The following is a 20,290-nucleotide window of genomic DNA, read 5'->3' on the forward strand; positions in this document are numbered from 1 at the left end:
GTGAGAGGTTACACAACTGGAGGTCAGCTGGTATGAAGTTGTTCTTTAATTGCTTTTATTCTAAAGCACTTCGGAACATTTATTTAGAAAATTTCTACATAGATAACTTGTTTACACTTTATGATTTGTTTTTTTTCATACCTTTGCTTGTATCCTTGCACTGTTCATTACGACTTAATTGACTGCCCATAGGTCTCTGTCCATCCTGCGAGGAAGTTGCAAACCATTTTATCATTTCTGTCTTCAGACAGGTGCATGCTGGGATAAGATTCTGGAAAGTGGGTAGAGAAAATGAATCAATGACTGAATGAACTGGCATTCAATCAGTGTGCCCAATGTAATAAAAAGAAAATCTTTTTGAAATGCAATACTGTTTCAAGTTTTTGTTAGCTTGTGATGCCACCTGATTCCTGTTATAATCCTAAAGTGTCTATCGTCTGAATAGGAAGCTAAATTAGTCTAGAAAAATAAATATCTTCTTGGAGGCAGGCTTACAAAAAATGTGAAACTGCGACAAAGCAAAAAGACACCAGCAACGCCAACATGACAATATAAACTCTCCCTTCATCTTTTTGTAACATCCCCTGCTTTTTAAATTTTTGCCACTCTACCCAAACTCTCCATGCATCTCAAACACATAAACAACCTCACCGGTGTCCCCCGTAACCCACCCTCCAGGACCCTGGGGCCCAATAAGCAGCCATCTGCAGACAACTTCTTACACCATGCTCCAGCAAACAGAAGCAGGGAGTGTTTGAATGTGTGTGTGTGTGTGTGTATTTGGTGTTTGAGAGAGCGAGAAAGGGGAGGGGGAGGTAGTTCAAGGGCACGAGTACTCCATCAAGCTTGAGTCCAGGGAATATCCACCAGCCTCCCCTCCCCCTTGTGTGCACCAGGTGAGCACTGGAACCCGTCCTGAATGCCTCTCCTAAACACACACACCTACAGTACAGTGCACATTTAACTGTAAACCAGCTCTACACTCTTTAAGTTTTGATTCTGACCCTCTTCTGCTGACTGCAGCCTCAGCGTGGCGGCCCCAGCCTTCCTGCCCGTGGCCCTGGCTGACTCTCAGCTCTGGCGTGGGTGGTTGGGTGGGACGGCAGGGGGATTTGGGGGCACTGAAGTTGTCCTCTGGTGCTCCGGTAGCCCTGCCTGCTCATCCATCCTAGCCTGCCAGCCCACAGATCGATAGCTCTGCTCTCTTAATCAGGTCTCTGGTGACTGTGGGCGGACAAGTTTGTGTATGTGTGTGTGTGTGTGTGTATGTGTGTGGACAGGAGGTTATATTGGCTGGAGGTTGCACTTGTGTTTCTTTCCATCTTCATCCATCAGTTCTCTGGCTGTTCAGCACGACTGTTTATCTCAGCTGTATTTTAGGGCCTCATTCGCTTTTTCGCTTTCTTCATTTCACATCCTTTGCATATAACTAGTTCAAAACCCTACAGTGACTTTTTTTTTTTGCATATTCATTTCTTTCATCCCCTCCTATATCAACTTTCTCTAGCCAGCTCTTGTTAAGGCTCCAATCTCTCTGACAGTCCTGCTTTATATTTTTCCTCCTCTCTGTGCCTTTTCTTTCATCTCCTCATGCACTCTCTGCCTATTCTGGCAGGACGCCAGGGCTCATTCAAAAGGAGTCTCACAGTCAAGTTGGTGGCGGTGCCACTGCAATCTATTTTGACTTGTGATGAAGACAGAAGAGACGACATATTGGAGAAATGGAGATGAGAAAGGATGAGAGGTGAGAAGAGCGGGCGGAGCGAGAGGGTTAGTCAGATGGAGTGCAGGGCATCCAGCTGTGGTGTTGTGCCTCGCTAGAGAATCCGCCCTTAGGCTCTCATCACACCTGTGTAACCACAGCTGCACAGACACAGACACAGACAGAGACACAGACACAGACACAGACACAAACACACAGACACCGACACAAACACACAGACACAAACACAAACACACACACACACACACACACACACACACACACACACACACACACACACACACACACACACACACACACACGTAGAGGGAAAACAGGTGTAACAAGACTCTGGCTTATGAAAAAGTAACAAACAAAAATAAATCCAAAACACTTTTTAACTTAAATTTTAATTTTTTTTTTTAAATTTTCATATAAACATTTCAAGTGCATCAGTGTGCGTACAGAGCAAAACTAACATTAACCATGTTTTCTCACTGATCACATTTTAATGACTTCTTTTCTAAAAAAACACATAGTCTTTTGTTTGCTGCGGGTGTAATTAACCATGATCCTTGATTCTGGTCACAACACTCTTACCAAAAAAACTGACATTCCATATTCTGTGATCAGACCATTTTCATCAATAAAACATCTGAATATACCAATAAGAGAACTCAAAGCACCCTTTACCAATAGGTACCTCTGTGTTCAAGAATATTTACTGGAACAGTTGAACATCCTGCTCAGGGTATGCGGAATTATTCATCAGGGGCCAAAGCAGGCTACACTAGCTGCTCCCATCACATCAATGCAGATGGAACAGTGTATCCCACAGATCTGCAGATACTTCATTAACAAGGATATTGATTTTGAAGTAACTGTCAAATGTTTTGTCCCAGTTCTATACTACATACTAATTGTATACGGTATTTACACACTGTTTCGTAGTTGGTAAAGTAAAAAAATCCACAAACAGCACCGAAAGTGCCACAGTCAAATGAAATGAAAAAAAAAACGTTTTTCCCTTTTTTTGTTTTCTAAGAGCTAACTCAGTACCACCTTATCTACATTTTTTTGTAGCTGTGAGCAGCTCCTCCATTTCCTTTGAACATTACATTGTGGGAAATTGGTGTGCTTTGAGAGCACTCTCAAATATCAGTTGTTTTTACTCTGCTTTCTGACCGTCTGGGGTATACTCACTTCTGTCATGTTTCCAGTGTGAACATAATACATATTGTAAACCCAGTTATAAATCATAGAGTATTGTAGTTTGGAACTGGGACACTGTTACAACTGCAAACCCTACAAAAGTGGGTCACATTAGGTTGCATACCATTCAACAGTACTTAACTTCTTACATATTGTATGTATGTCACATCCAAGCTGGTTAGTTTGAATTTTAACCACTAATTTCGATGACACTACAGATAATTTTGACTTTTTCTTGATAAATGCCGTTGCACATTTTGTCTTCTTAATGGAGCGCTGTTTCATATTGCCTCAAAAAATTACATATTAAAGTGATGATTTCCAAACCTCTCAGTACACACAGTAACTGATAAAGAATGCTTGGCATGATTGGCAATCAATGTAATATTTCTACCTTTGTAGTAATGTTTGTAGCTGTGATTAAATTACCTCAGAGGTTAAGTAATTTCCCATGACGTGTTTAGCCATTATTTTGTATTCCCTCTGTATACATGTCTGTGATGTTTTGTCAGATCTAAAGACCAGATGGGAACAGCTGGGAAGTGACCAAGAACCTTTATGTTGTCATACATATCGAAGTAGTTCAGTCATGGGAATAAGTGTCGCAGGAGGTCCTTCTTGTTGACCTTGCCCATCTGATTCCTTGGCATCTCCTCCACCAGCACCAGGCCTGTGGGGATGGTGTAGGGCGCCATGTGTTCCCTGCAATAAACACTGGCGTTAATAAACTGATGACTGTTTACTTCAGAAACACACAGACTAAACTAATACAAGCGTACACTGGGACACACATAACACCGACACGCTGGGAACATGCACACGCACACATATGCAACAACAAAAAGGAAAACAAAACAGAAAACAACTGCAAAACAAAGGCTAGCCCTGTGGCAGAGTAGTCGAGATAAGGGAAGAAATGTCCTTCATACACTCTGCAGCTCTCCTCCCTAATATCCCCAATTCACCTTCCAGACAGAGACAATTCCCTTCGTACAAAACATTATAATCACTGTGAGATGAAATTAAAAAAAAAAAAAAACAAATAATAAAAGGAAAAACAGAAGGCTGGGATAATTAAAAGTGTTTAATTTTTTCTGTTCTGAGTGCGTGGTTGTTACGTCAAGTCTTGAAGCCTAGAGCTGTTTTATTATCTTCTAACCTAGTTTGTTTGTTTGTGTGTGCGTGTGTGTGTGTGTCCAAGTGTGTTCCTGTGTGCATGCTTGTGGTGCGAGTGAGCATAATGACTCATACTGCCGCCATCAAACACTACTTTCAGCAGATGTCTCCGTCTCTCCGTCTCTGACTCAGTGAGTAAAGTGTGAGTGAGTATTTGTGCATACATACACATCTCTGTAATGGGGCTTGCTCGTGTCACCAGTTTCTCCGGGGGACTGCGTTTGTGTGTGCGTGAGTGTGCGTGTTCAAAACAGTGTGGCGCACAGAGGGTGTGATTGAGATTCAGACTGACAGCTAAAGCCAGGGCACTGAAGAGTGAGCATCCATCTACTTGTTTATGTCTCATTTTATCTCCCACTCTCTCCTCTACACCCTGGCCTCAGCAGTGGGTTGTGTGCTGGCACTGCCTGGCCGTTGGCAGCACCCGTGGATGGAAACACTGTGTGTTGTCTGTAATTGTGTGTGTGTGGGTGTGTGTGTGTGTGTGTGAATGTGAGTGTGAGTGTGAGTGTGAGTGTGAGTGTGAGTGTGTGTGTGTGTGTGTGTGTGTGTGTGTGTGTGTGTGTTTGTGTTTGTGTGCGTGTGACTATGTGTGTGTTATCCTGGGTAATAGGCAGCAGTAGTAATCCACCATGCTGGACCAGAAGACCACAGTAGTAGGATCTAACACCCCCACACCATATGGAGCCCACAGCTCGCTCACTCGCTCACTCACACACTCATATCACAAACCAAATGCACAAATACAGAATTCAGAAATGTGAATAAATGATAGTGGCGAGTAGTAGAAAGGCTAGTGTAAAGGACAAAAAGAAGAAGGAAATGGTATAAAGATGAATGAAACCAAATTTCATGAAAAAGGGTAGAGTAAAGGAGGGGGAAAAGAATAAGAAAGAGGGGCGTTTGTGTATCAAGCCATTGTAAAGTGGGGGGCTGCAAGTCACCAGCAACTGTCTGCGATAGACAAAATAAACTCCACAGACATTTAGAAAGGGAGGGGGAATAAACTGTTAGCTCGGAAGACGGAGCCCCCCGTAACAATCATTTGTTCACTTCCCCCACATTTTCCTCTTTTTCATCTCCAGTCTTTCCTTCAGCTCCCCTCATTAGTCCATTTCTGGCCTCTCTTTCTCTCACATCCTTTCCTATTGATCTGAGGACTTCAGGGCCAGTCACTGGGGATATGTCTGCTCGACTGTTGGGAGAACTGCAGAGTCCACATTAGGAGCCTTCATTTGTTTACCGCAGGACTGACAAAAAGCTGTGGAAATTGTCTTCTTACATCACCGTAATAGGACAGGGTCAGCACTCCTCTGCAGTAATGGGATATGGTGCTCTTTTTAGATTTTGCTTTTTGTGAATTCCCGATGATGGATTGGTTGTAAGTTATTCAGGTCACAGTCTCCACTGGTGGTACAGGATGGAGTCCACCTGCTGCTGCAAAGTACTTTTAAAGGTGGCAGGTGGTCCAGTGGTTAGTGACTTCATCCTTACTCGTCATTCAGACCAAAAACAGCACTGTGTTTACAAAGAACATGCAAGGGACTGCGTTGGTGTGGGCCTGTTGTTTCAAAGACAAAAAGTCAGACAAAATGCGATCCAGGAAGGCCAGTTTAGAGTAGTACATCCATTGGTTTTATGCCTTATTAGACACTAAACCTTGACATTGCATTGTGCTGTAGCAAAAGTTGAGTCAGGTTTTAAAGTTTTTGCATGGCAACCCTGCATCTTTTTGCCAGAAATGAATGAAGGGGCTGCATTTTTTCATGCAGTACTCTTGTTTGCTTGTCGACCTTAGACTCAATGATGCAGGTTTATTCCCCTGATTTTGCAAGCATCTTCCTGTAAACCAAAAAATGGAGCTTGCTGATTGGGATATCCTGTTGGGAAACCTCTAGTCTAATCTCTACAGAGAAAAAAAATGATAACGTGCCTATAAAGGTCAGTAAAAAGTCAGACTGACTGTGGCATGATTTTAGCATAATTCTGAAAACTAGTATACAAACGACAATGCACTAATTTTTTGGGAGAGTTAACCAACAGGTAGTTACTACAAAGGAAATATTATCTGGCTGAAAAATCACAGTACCTTGCCCAGGTCTTCAAATCTGGCAGGATCATACTCTGCCCCTTCTTCAACTGCACCACTGCAGTGACTTTCTGACCCCAAGTGGCATCTGGGGCCCCTATGACAGCCACATCTGCAAAGTTAAAACCAACCAAAGCAGACACACTGTTTCAGCTGCCTGTTCTTCTTTCATCTTGCACTGCAGTGCTTAAGAATTGGGACACTGCCACGTGCTTTGCTGTGTTGGCTCTGTACTTACGCACATAGCTTTTAAAACGTAACAATGACTGCGGTTAAAAGCACTGACTCTTATCTTCAATTAGAGGGTGTTTAAATGCACATTAGATGTAGCAATTACACTACAGTCCTTTCTGCAGCATCCAATTGTTTAGTCATGAAACTAAAAACAACTAATACAACTCCTCAGTCGTCTTGTTTGTATGTTTAAGATTATTGTCTTATTATAGTGCACTGTATAAATCCACGAGTTTCGTAGCATTGTTTTGATATTGATGTGAAGGCCCTCAAATTCCTTGACAATTTAACCTCATAGTCATTTAATTTCATATACTATGTGTTGCAGAACAGAGCCAAAACTATGAAAAGTGCATTACTGTCCCACTACTTAAAGACTAAACCTGTACAGCACTCTTACCTACGATGTCTGGATGAGCTAGTAGGTGACGCTCCACCTCGAGTGCACTGATCTTGTAGCCACCACTCTTGATGATGTCAACACTGCTGCGGCCCATGATCCAATACACACCATCTTTATAGACCGCTGTGTCTCCTAAAAGACAAAGACATACACGGACGGGGGGTTGATCAATGAGAAGAAAAAAATTCCAGTCATATTTTTATGGCTTATTATTTTTGGTTTATTAGGACGTTAGAAAATGGATGGACTGATGAAAAAATACCTGGGAATTTATTTGTTTTTATTTTGCTGTTTTTTTTTTTTTTTAAATCTGGAAATAAAACCATTTGCAGCACAAACACTTTGTAATTTCACCATTTATTGTTATTAAATTGCATTTATTGCGAATAATCAGTGGCTTATTAGCATTTTCTCCAACTATATGGAATTACTTTCTATTACGTGAAGCATATTCTGAACTGTGCTTGCCACAAGACAACCTCATTTACTGTAAATGGCTATGAATGGTTTCTTGCAGCAGAAACAATAACAACGTTTGGGTTTCTGGGAAAAACAATCTGGATGAAAATCAATTAAACTCAACAAAAAACAACAAATACACTCATATCACCTTTATGACTAGATACAAGGAAAGTGGGGTAAGTAAAGGTTGAATATAAGGTGTGTGTTTGTATGTGTGCACACATAGAGCATGCATGTGTGTTTGAGACATTGAAAGTCAGAGTGCAGAGGATGGATGAGGATTCCCCCAACAACCTCCAGACACGCACGCACGCACGCACGCACGCACGCACGCACGCACGCACGCACGCACGCACGCAGGTGTCTGGGGGACAGGTGTGGGGGAGGATAAGTACAGTATGTGGGATGAAGGGCTCAGCTGGGCCTGGGGATGACGAGCAGAGGAAATGGGTCAGTATGGATGAGTGGAGAAGACAGACAGAGGAAGAGAAAAATGGATAGAGGAGGGAAGGAGTGGAGAGAGAAAAAGAGGGAACAGGAAGGTGTCCTTTTGGATTATTACAGGTGGTGCGTCCACAGCTGGGACTGAAGAGGGAATGGATGTGGGTGTGGGTTTGCGTGTGTGACACTGTTGTGGTTAAGGTTGGAGGGTTGAACAAAGGGGGTTTAAAGAGAGGTCAGTAAAGGTCACGGATAAGGCCTGTGCTGTGGTTACGGTGCCACTGAGAACATGGAGGACAATACATTTGCACTGTCTTTGGGAATCGAGAGGTTTAATGATCTAAGGAGGAGTTTGCGTTCCACACTTACACACAAACATACTCAGTGAGTTTTTAAGTTTGAAGGCTAACTGTAAATATTCTTAAATATGAGTTTTTACACTTAGTAATACAAAACAGTCCCCAAAAAAATGAAAACTTGTGTGTGCTAGAATCTGCACATTTAATTTAATTATAGAAACAAGACTTTGGTTGTACACCGCTTCAGACTTAGAGGACTGTTTTATTTTTTTTAACCAAACAATAAGATAAAATATAGGAATTTTTTGAATTTTCCTACAAAATTCAATACCTGGCACCTTGAAGAAGCATTTATACTAGTCTGCAGGGAGATCACATTTACAGAAATTATAATTTAATGGTTAAATGAATATATAAAGTGAAAAAAATACTGTTTTTGGTTGGTAGTCATTAAAAGAATAGTTTGGTGCTTATTCACTTTCTTGCTAAGAGTTGATATGGAGTCTTGCTGTCACTAGGAGGTTTCAGCATTTTTCTAAAAATCCTGGGTACAGCCCTGCCAAGAACCTTTTCACCAGGATAAACTGTGCATGTCTGCAGTCACTACAGCAGGAAAAAGTCCACACCTGATATATGGAAATAATAAAAGAAAACAACTGGCCATGCCTTACCTGGAATCAACATAATGAATCATTATTGGAGAAGGATTATATTTTGATGTTGGTCTGTTTTTACTGCCATCTTCCGTCTGTCCTCTACTCCATCATTTAATCTCATTTGTTCTCTCTTCTAACCCTGAATCCCTCTATCCAGCCTACATTTTTCTCCACTTTTTCAGCATCTCCTTTTCTAGTGTTAGCCAAATACACACAACTGTTTTTTTTTTTTTTTTAAGATTTTTAGTTTATTTTTTACTCCCATCCTTGCCCTCAATTTTTTTCTCATTATGTCTGGAGCATCTCTCATCACATCTCCTGTTTCGTTCTCTCCACCTATCTTCCCGTCTCCTCTTTCCCCTCTTGCCTCTCTGCCTCAGCATCAATAGAGGGCCCATCTGTTCCCATACATCATGCACTTCATTTCAGTTTATTAGCTGGGATAAATCATAAATATTTCATTATACATCACAGGCGGCTGTCGCTTGCACACCGACAATTTATCACCGCTGCCCTCTCTGCTGGCTTGCCACGGCGGCTATAAGCTTTCCAGTCTATTAAACAAGATTGATACAGTGTGTAAATTTAGATATTGGGAATTTCTTCACAGACCACTGCTCTGCACTGATAGGCCAGGGTAACAGGGGAGGAGAGGAAGGATGGAGGGAGAGTGTGAGAGACCAGATGGGGGAGAAGAGGAGCTTGGTTGGGTGTTAACACCACTAACAGGGTATTTGTCCTATTTTTTGGATGAGGGGTAAAAGAAAAGAAGTGTTAATAATTTGATTACAGCCATGTAGCTCTCTCATCTTATGCAAATACATATGGGGAGAGCAGCAGTTTACATACAAATTGATAAGCTGATAGTGTGCTGTGTGTGGATGCACAAGCTGAAACATCACAAAGTGCATCCATTTGGCTGCAAATGTTTAAGCATAGAGTAAGGAAACGGCATTAATGAGGCAATGTTTGACATAGGGTTTGAAAGATACACTTAGACAACATACTTGAATTGAGTTTGAAGTACTTATAGAGGACTCTGACCTTGTCTCTTTGAGGAGAAGGAAATAACAAGGGATAGAACAGCATGTTTGGAGAGAGGCACAAGTGGGAATAGTGATTGGAGAACACTGACTGATAAAAGAGGAAAGAAGGGCGGGAGAGAGATTGTTGGGAACTGTGTTACTAGGACACACACACGCACACACACACACACACACACACGCACGCACACGCACACACACACACACACACACACACACACACACACACACAGGCGTGTACACATACACATACATATACTGTATGTACACACATACAGACACACATGCACGCAAACAGTACTTCAGGCATCAGAGACTCTCTGCCATTATGTGTTATGGCGTTGGAGGCAGATATGGCCGAATGGCTTTCTTAATTAAAACGATAAGAAGCCTAATTGCACTGGGCTTTCATCTCATTCTGAGGCATTAAAGAAAGTGAAGGCACACAGTGTGAAAAAAAAAAGAAATAAAAACAGATCAAGACTTTAACTGACGATGGAGGGCAGAGAAAACTTGCCTAATGTCTTTCAGAAAACAAGAAAATGACACTAGTAGGCTCTGCAGAAAACTTTATTCTGTTACAGTGTAATTGAAATTATAGAAACTCAACACTACATTATTTGAAGCCAAAAATGTTCATTTTGTCAACAGGAAAAAAACAGCATTATGCAGAGAAGTTGGACAGCCACAATTTTATTAATTCTAGTCTTCATTCCTGCTGTCATGTTTTTTTCAATGTCTGCATTGGATGCATTCCTGACATTTTCCGTGGTGAACCTAGCATAATATATTGAACAAACTGGAGGAAAAAAAGAAGAGAAATATGAATTGTCTACAATGTCAGGGGAACAGCCAGTTGTGAAGGTAACTCAGAAAATTTAAAAGCCTTATTTATCATAAGATATGTCAATTCCATACAGCATAAAAAAGCCATATAATATTTTAATTAACTGGAAGGTAATTTGTAAACTGAATTTCTAAACATTGCTGAGCACAAAAAACATGCTAATGTAGTCCAATATATTTAACACAGTTTTGATCATGCAAGGACGCCATGTGGCATACTGAGGTTGGAGCTTAAATTTAGCCCAGACAAGTCAGGTAAGATCGTTCTGGCTGCACCAGGCTTTTGGCTCCTAAACCATCAAACAAACTGTTTGCCTCTCTCCCCGAGTACCCACTCAGCAAACACTCAGAGCTGGCAGGGAGGCAGCACACGGGGCTCCACAGCGATGGCACCATTTATATTACCTCAGAAAATGTGAACTATGATTTGACAAGATTTAAATGTGGCTATGGGGTGTTTGCAATGCTTTTCCAAAATCTGTAATTGCTGTCATAAATGTCTGCCTTGGCAGAAATGTAAGTGTGGAGACCTTGATCCACACAACTATTCAAAATTACACAGGCACACAAGCACAGACAGAGTCTGGACATGTTGCTTTTCTTAGACCAAAAGGGCGTGAAAGAAAAGGGCAGAGCGTGACATATGACAAAGGCCAACACCAAAAAAACACTTCAGTCTGCTGCCACTAGCGTCGCTGCTAGAGGTGTTGGGGGAAGGAGAGATGAAACTAAAAATGCACAAAAACTGTTTTTGTAGACGTGACAGAAGTCATCTATTTGCTTGTCAGGACCTTCCAGCCTCATAACAGATTTCTGCCGTTACTGAAATGGATAGAAGTAAGTGTTACATGAGTGTTTGTAATTGAATTTGATTTGAGTCTGACCTTGATTTAAGTATCGTGCTTGTTTTTGTGTGCACACCCCAATCAACCCTGGAGATGTGGCTGGCATGAACAGTAGCTTCCTGTAAAGCGAGTGATAAAAATGAAAACATGTCCATGTTCACTTTATTATCTCAATTTGGCTTTCACTCACTTCACACTCAAACTCAGACTGCAACAGTTTGAAAAAGTAAGAAAAACACTTTAATTCATGCGTAGGGTGTGCCTAAAAATCCAGTTCCAGTCACTCTAGTCTTTAATAATATGGGCTAATACATTATAAAAATACACTAACGCATATCAGCACACTTGCTTCCCAGCGGGTGTTTGGCTCAAACCAACATGTCTATGATTCCCATTTTTATTAAAAAGTGAAATAATAAATCGGTATAAATCAATAAATGTTACTTGAGCATCAAAAAGATCGAAACTGCTTGGTCTTAAGGTACAGGAAAATGAAAGTTTAAGCAATTTTAATTTCTTCAAAACTGAACAAAGCACAATTGTCCTTTCATTATACTGAACATCTTTTGCACAAATCTTTTTGGGGATGAATGAAGTTCCAACTTGTCTCATATACTGTTATGTGAAATCCTCATTAACTTTTGTTTACTTCACAGCATTTGAAGGTTGACAAACTTCTTTACTGACTGAAAAAAGCCGGATCTTTAAAGGCTGAAGCACACTTCTGTGTTGCCATAGCTACGCTAGACACAGTGGAAGTCAACGTAATGTCACGTACAATGTTTTAATGGTCAACAATTCCCAACCCAGCCAAGGTTCTAAAAAGAGACACAGCAAACAAATCTGCCCAACAACATAGCCTTAAGCATAGCGAGTAATTTATACATCTATTGTTTAAGGCGATTCCAAACCATAAATTCAGAGACACCAAGGTGAAATTTGGAAATCAGTAGCAAACCTTTCTTTGACCTGCTATTTCATATGCCGTCTTAGCCTTTGTCAATCACCACTCATCCAGAGACACAGAAGTGCTTTGACCTGACCAGTCAAAGTTCTTGTGGAGCATGTATAAGTTCTGTAAGCGATAACAGTATTTTAATTTCTGAAAAAGTGCACTCAACTACAGTGTAGTCCTCTGTATACGATCCCTGCAGACACATAGGCATGGAGATACAAACTTCTTAAAACCCCCTAAATACAGTAGTTTCAAGAATTGCCATCTTCAACCAAAACTCAAAAGTGTTTTCCTTCGGTAAAGTTGACATTTTAGAGGTAGTATTTGACAGTCATGTTGTGTTTATGCATGCCTCTGTACTAGCATCACTGAAGTGTTTAAAGTGAGCCTGATGAGGAGATTTTACCTCAAGTGGAGGCACAGTTTTTCATCACATTCAGCACAACCTAAACTCTCACACTAAAGCCGAGTGCCCTCCATCACTGTGGAGAGGAGAGCCTTATCTGAACAAAGATGACAAAGATGACAGAGGTCTAAATGTGAGTCATGCCTCTTCTCGGAGTGACTGTAAACACTTAGCATATATGAATATTAATGCTCCACATTAAATACCCGCTGCCTAGATGAAAGAGTTAATGAGGATAAATAACAGACAGCCAAGCAGTGAAATCTCAGCTCTGACATTATTTATCATCCTTAACTTTTGTCACTGCTCCTTTTTTAGTAATTAATATCATACAAGAAAGCACTTTGCACTTGGATGAGTGATCTAATTTGTTTAATATAATGCAATTAAAGGAGCGTGAATGGCTTTATGTTAATGTTACTGATTATATTCCTTGCTGGGTTGCCTCTCCACCAGCAGATAACAAGCTGAACTTGAGGATTGATGTCTGTCTCAGATCTGTCATGTTCATCAAGAAAAAACGACTTAACCGCTGTTTACATGACCCTACCCTGAACTGAATCACGCAAATCTGATAGTCAGCCAAGACACATCAACTCCAGAAAATAGCCATCGATTGTGAAGCCTGAATGCTGGGCAAACTAGATTTTAAAACTCAAAAAAGATTTGTTTTACTTTTGGTATTTTTGAAATCCCAATACCTCTTGTATATTTGTTAAACAAAGCAAACAAAGAAGGGTAAACAGTCTTTTTAAAATAGTTTTCTGCAGGGAAATAGACAGAGAACTAAGTGGCAGCTGCTTCAACAGTTTGCTAAAAACTCCTGGAGTTTAGTAGCTCACATGAAGCAGTGTTTTACCAGATCTGTCCTCAACGTGTGTTAATAAAACCAGGACCACCATGTGTTGACACCTTTGTTGTAAATGTTACAGGGATGGCTGGTTTGAACAAAGTGCTGGGAGGGTGGGGTGTTGGTGAAACCCACAGGGAGCTCTGACATTGGAGTTAGGCGGACACAATGTTACTTGGGGTGAAATATGACATTGGGAACATAGAGAGCAAGGGAGGCAGGGAAGAGGAGAACACAGCTTGAAGCGAAACAGCCATGCACAAATGACTAGTGATGGCTCTGCAGGATATGTTCCACACTTCTGTCTGTCTGTCTGTCTGTCTGTGAATAATTTACCCCGCAGACCTGAAGCTCACCTTTACAGCTGGGGTTACATCTTTTTAAGTCACACGCATGCAGACACAGAAAAACACAGACAAATACAGACAAACACAGACAAACACAAACACAGACAAACACAAACACAGACAAACACACGCACACACACACTCTCAAACAAATGCTTTTTAACACTCATGCTTTGTCCACTGACGGCCCTGACTTGTTGTATTCGCATGTGTACATCCAATCAAAAGGCAAGAGGGGACCAACGCGCTCTGAGATGGTTGTGAAGATGAGTGGTAAGTGACAGCTTCCCTATAGAGCTGCCAGTCATGGTGCGCAGCACCCACTTGCACTGGAGAAGACACCTCTGGCTAGCTGAAAACTTATTGATCTAAACTCTCACACTCCTTCTCTATTTCTTACACTCCACTTTTCTCTGGTTGTCTCTCCTTTGCCTCCTTTTCCTATTGGCCTGTCAGTCTCCCTTATTAGCTTTATTTTCTTCTCACACTTCATCTTCCATTCTGTGTCAGCCACACAGGGCAATCCGAATGATTTTTAGACATTTTTTCAAGTGCAATGGATTTTAAACCAGTTTTTTTTTTTTTTTTTTTTTTTTTAATTTCAGCTCAATGCAGTTCTGCAGGCTGCTGTTAAAAAAAAGCAGCACGTAGGTTATGAATGTACTGTAGTAGCCGGAAGTGCTTCATTTAATCTAGCTTTGGACAACAGAGAGGAATTTGACTTTCTGCAACAGTAAGGGCATTTTCATCCACATGTTTTTGTGCACATTTTTAATTTGTGAATTAAAAGAAACTTCAGCGGAAACGGTGGAAGTTTCAAACAAAAAAAACTAAATATCGCTTTACTCTTGGCTGAGGTGGAAAGGTTTACGTATTGATAAAAAGAGAAAGTGAATAACAGATGAAATAGAAACATACTCAGTGAATAAATCGGGACATACATGAAGCATGTGACGTTTTGTCACTTTTAGTCAGGTTTAGTTCCACTGAGGAGACGAAGAATTGTGGCAGACAACAGCATCCGGCAGTTACCTTCCTCAGATTAATACATGAGACAAACTAAATGTCATATTTCCATTGTGTTTTTCACATCGTTTTTATTTTTTTGAGGTTTGACTGGGACTCTTTTAATCACGCCATCTTGATACACCCTCTTTTTCTGCAATGGTTTTCTCGACCTGACAGGTGAATTAGCGCTACTAACTGTTTATATCGATGCAACCAACTCCTAATATTCACATAATAGCAGTGGATGTAAAAGCACTTTACTTTGAATTTTCTTTGCCAATTTTGTGGAAATTCAGTTAAAATTTGGGCTAAATTTGAATGGAAACTTGACTATTATCTCACTGAAGAATGAAGATTCATTAAAGGTCTGAAAGATTGCAGCACGGAACTAATGTATATTGAAGCTCAAATAGAATATGCTGCAGAAAGTAAGTTCAAAATTGAAGGTATCAGTAAAGTTGTGCCGAGCATAATTACAAATGACAGAGAATGATATCTTAACCTTTGCATTTTGACTTCTAGTGACATATCTCAACTGACATATGTCACTAGACATAGCTTACATTTTCACAATTGCAATGCTAAACCTAAACTTTCTGGGTATATATCCAACACAAATAGTAAAATGGAATCCCTATTTATTTCATTCTTCCATCTACAGTATGGACCAGCAAACAAAATTTCAAAGCCACAAATTTAGTAAGTGACAAACCACAGTGTTGTGTGTAATTTTCTGAGGCATTTGTATTGATCAACAACCTTGTTAAACCCCACAGATATATTATGGTTATTTTGTGCTATGGGTCAAAAAATAACGCATGGAACCATTCATGGCATCCAACCACTGTTGATTGAACTTTTTAAAAAAATTCTTAAACAATTTAGAACTTCATTTAAAAAAACAATCTTTGTAATGAAATATATTTAACCTAGAAGCAATGTACCTGTAACATCTGTACCATACTTCGGTTGTACCATAGCTTTGCATAGAGTAGATCTTAGATACAGTATGTTTAAAGAGCCATCAAATAACTTTAAACCTACAGGGGTATCTTGTTTCCTCATTCTCCATGTCTCAGCTGAAATGTTGGCACTGCATTCAAGTCAGAAGCTAGTTTGATAAATGGTAAGTGAACTTTCTTGCCCTGAGTTGTGGTCTCCCAGGCTGCGTACAAATTCTGCATAGGAGGTACAATTCAGGGCAGGGAAGTCCCTTGAACACTTCACTGTGGTCAACTTAATTGATGTGTGAGAGGTTGTGGAGGCCTGACTGTCTTTAATTTAAACATTTACAATTTGTTGAAAAAGTTAACTCCCATCACTTTGGCAGCCCTAGTCTATTATAGAAGTACATCTTAGTCAGATCCCTGAAAAGCAGTCTTGTGCTGAACACCTTTCATTGTCCCTCCCTGACCTGAAAGTCAAATCCTAGAGGAAGTAAAAAAACTGACACACAAAAAGCTCTTTGAGAAGGTGACAAGACACCAGGCAAGGGTTAGCAAGTCAGAGATGGAGTGTGAGGATGAGACAGTGTTAGAGAAAAAGGTGGAGTGTAGAAAGGGGAGCAGGTGTGAGGGTAAAAAGGGTAAGGGTGTGAGAGGGGAGGTAGGTAAGCTAAGCAGAGGGTTAAGTGCAAGAAACCAGTCTCCATCTAACACTCTCCCCCCCAGATATGCCCACTGAGAGGGTTTGTGTGGACATAGGCTTGTCAGCGTAGACAAGAGTAACTTGTGTCAGAGTTTACTGTCCACATAAGCATTTGCCTATCTATAAATAGATGTGTCTCATTGTGTGCATAGAGTTGTGAATTGGGATTAGCTGGTGGCGCCAAAAGTATTTTTTCTTCACTGTTAATTCGCATTTGAAAGGATTCTTCTGTCACTTTTGTACTGTATGGTAAATAACTCTAAACGCCTCAGCCACCACTGCTATGGACAAGAAGCCAGTCAGAGCAGTAACAAACGGCTTCTCGTCGTAAATGGGAGCAGAACATAAAAGTAAACTGATATAAAGGCTCTTTCCAAAGCTCAAAAATACACCTAGCAGCACAATTATAGCTCACTAATTAACATGTTTTATCTTCTTTGTTTAACTCATACACAAACCAAAACGTAAAAACTACTTGTGGTTTTATGGGGAGTTACATGCACTAACTATGTCCCTCCAGAAACCGTTACATCCAGGAGTCTTTGCTGTTTGTTCACACTGATGGCAAGATTTCCCAAAATGTCAAAATATTCTTTTAAAAAGCTGAATATATTAACATCTTTTTACAAAGCAAAATCTTCAGGTTCTGCTCAGCCTTAGCACTTGACAGATTTTTAAGCTGAGTAACTAAGTGTCTCCTACCAAAATGATTCGTGAGACTTGTAACTGACTTCATAAAAGTGTACTCCATCAATTTAGCATTGCATTTCTATAACACTGTCAGACACACAATGGATAGTTAAAAAAGGGTTGTTTCAGGAGAAAAAGAGAAATTGTATTTCTTTTTCCGTACATACTTCTTAGTTTTCAAAACCTGGTGCCTACATTAACCATAATGGAACTTGACAATAAGCAAAAAGCAGAGATGAGGAGCATGCTACAGACGTCTGGTAAGCTCACTTCTTTCTAACACCTTGAGGTACTCTACAAGATTTTGTGCAGCTCCCTCTGGCCACAAAAAGCTTTGTACAACTTTTTTTCACATATGCAGTAAGTAATCCCCAATACCTGTAAACAAACTTTGACGTGTAAAATCTACGGAGTTCCCCTTTCAGTTTTTATGTACGTGGACTTGTACCTTTGACTGTTCAATCAAAGAATCACATATTTATTAATTCAGTTGCTCATCATTTGAATAGAAGATTCAACACTAAGAGTTGAGCTTTGAAAGTGTTTTAACTCTCACCTAACATTGTCCAATGAATTAATAAACAGGACTTAGACGCCAAAAATCACCTTTCACTTCACAACTCTATACACTCAGTTGTCAGTTTATTAGTAACACCTGGTTAAAACGAATGCAGTCTAATACAACAGTCCTGCAATTATTCATACCTTAATGAAGGTTTCAGGGTTCAGTTTTTTTGTTGAAACTGTGTTAAAGAGGTGAGTTTTAGCTAGGTGTTCCTAATAAACTGAAAACTGAGTGTATTTGTGTGTTTCACTTGGCATCAGGGAATATAAGCAGGTAGATGGGCAAGGAACGTGTCTGATATCTTCCTACAGAGTAGTTCACACTGTGTGTGTGTGTGTGTGTGTGTGTGTGTGTGTGTGTGTGTGTGCGCGCGTGCGTGCGTGTCTGTGTATGTTTACGTATGTGGCTTGAGGGACTGGTCTGTGGGGAGCTGATTGCACGCGCTCTCATTATGTGGCCAGTGGCTGTAATGGAGTGTGACAGCAGCGTGCTGTGCTCTGGATCTCCGTCCTTCCAGCCTGCAAAGCCAATTAAACATACTCTACCCTGCTCTCCCACTGCCTTGCCCTGCCTCGCTCTCCATCACTTGCTCCTTCCTTTCTGCTTTTCACCCTCCTACCCTCCTTTCTTTTCTCCCCCTCCACCACCACTATCAACTCCCCATCCTTACCTTGTCCACCCCCACTTTCTCTGGGGCCTTACATGCCACCCTTTGTAGCTGACTCTTTCTAACCCTTCCACTACCACATATCCAAGCTCAATATTTTCAGCCTTTTCCTCACTCTTTCGCTTCTGGCTCTTATTTTCTGTCGTCTACATAACAATTCAAAGCTCCAATTGCTTTTGCCCTCCCTTGTGCACCCATCAGCCTCCCCCATGCCAACCCAACACCTGTCTACCGGTGGCTTTGCAGGGCTCCTTTGGGGGGTAGAGAGAGAAGTGCTAGGCTGCAGGGGGTGAAAGCCTCTGATGACAGCCTCCCTCTGTGCTAACACACACACACACACACTAAAGACAGGGAGAGAGGGAGAGGAAGAGCGAGAGAGCAATACTTGGTTCCTCAAGACCCAGAGCAGTCATAACCACTTAGGAGGAAAAATGCCCTGTAGCGCTAAAAACACACATAGTCCATTTAAAGACTCACAAACACACACACACACACACACACACACACACACACACACACACACACGCACACGCGCGCACACACACACAATTTGTGAGTGCTAGTGTATGTGTAATATATGTGTCCACACATACATTACACATACACTCAATTTGTTAGTGCACGTGTGTGCTTCTTTGACTGGACTCCCAGTTTTTAAGTGTCTAAAATCAAGCCCTCAAAGTGCAGTCTGTAGCAAAGATGAAAAAATGAGCACTGCTCGTGTAGATACAATTAGTGGCAGAATTTACTTCCTCCAAGGGAATGTGTGTGAATGCGTGTGTGCATGTATAGTGCTGATGTGTGAATGAGGTGAAAAGGGAGGAGGAGAGGAGGGTATGGTACCTGTTTTGAACCAGCCACCATCAGTGAAAGACTCTTTGGTCTCCTGAGGTTTGTTCCAGTACTCCTTAAAGACAGACGGACCTCGAACCAGGAGCTCGCCCTCTTTCCCCTCCAGACCTGGACGTACCTGTGGCATATCCATAGAGAAAGGAAGAGAACAAGATAGATGGAGTAGACAGTTTAAAAGATTTTAATTTAGCCAGAATAACACTTAAATGACCATTTAGTTGCTGGCTGATATACTAACCAACAAAAGCAAAACAAAAGATGCTAAACTGGATCTAATCTTCATCCAGATATGAAGACAAAATACTACATTTTCATATGTATTAAATACAGAAAAAATAAGAATCTCCCATATTTCACATTTATTTCTGGAAAATATGCAGTCGCTATCTGTATCCTTGCTTGTACAGTAGAGTTCATGGTTTGAAATTCAAAATCAATTACACTTACATCTTGACATATTTCTGTTTTTCATCCACTGTCTATAGGTAAATCGGCTTATAATTTATTCAGATTACCCAAGTCTCTCTGTGATTGCCCTCCACAATTGTTGTGTTGTTTGTGTTATTCATGACAATCTGAACTTCAACACCGGGAAGTGGTGACCCCACAGCCCCTGTTGACAAATCAAGCACAAACACACACAAAAAACACATGAGTACAAAGGGAAGATAGTCTACTGAGAGCAAGATGGGATGATTTTTGTACATTTAAAAGAGGTAAATTGAACACTTATATGGGTAATAACCAATGGAGTGATCATCATCAGCCTTTAGTGCAGGATTTCTACAAGAGTGGGAGTGATATCTTCCAAGATGGCATTAACCTCCGTCTGCAGGGCATAACTGGTCACTAAATGGTTTGCTGTGCTTGAAAAACATTGTAAACCAAAAGCCAT

General features: G+C 40.8%; 1 protein-coding gene across 9 annotated transcripts in view; it reads right to left on the minus strand.

Annotated features, from left to right (window-relative positions):
- Positions 1–2,152: 2,152 nt before the first annotated feature.
- Positions 2,153–20,290, minus strand: part of acsf3 (acyl-CoA synthetase family member 3) — a 36,677-nt gene continuing 18,539 nt past the window's right edge. For 6 of the 9 annotated variants that reach the window (XM_040137007.1, XM_040136962.1, XM_040136982.1 and 3 more), the window contains 5 exons: positions 19,911–20,008; positions 19,387–19,513; positions 6,814–6,948; positions 6,180–6,291; positions 2,153–3,616 (listed from right to left, as the gene is read on the minus strand). In XM_040137007.1, the coding sequence (XP_039992941.1) occupies positions 3,502–3,616; positions 6,180–6,291; positions 6,814–6,948; positions 19,387–19,513; positions 19,911–20,008 (587 nt within the window). In that variant the 3' untranslated portion in view covers positions 2,153–3,501. Of the gene's footprint in view, positions 3,617–6,179; positions 6,292–6,813; positions 6,949–10,287; positions 10,517–11,447; positions 11,528–19,386; positions 19,514–19,910; positions 20,009–20,290 lie in introns of those variants that run through there. The other 3 variants (XR_005708219.1, XM_040137031.1, XM_040137017.1) reach the window with 3 other exon arrangements.

The sequence above is a fragment of the Xiphias gladius genome, chromosome 1 (genome assembly GCF_016859285.1).
Source record: "Xiphias gladius isolate SHS-SW01 ecotype Sanya breed wild chromosome 1, ASM1685928v1, whole genome shotgun sequence".
In the NCBI taxonomy this organism is placed as follows: domain Eukaryota; kingdom Metazoa; phylum Chordata; class Actinopteri; order Istiophoriformes; family Xiphiidae; genus Xiphias; species Xiphias gladius.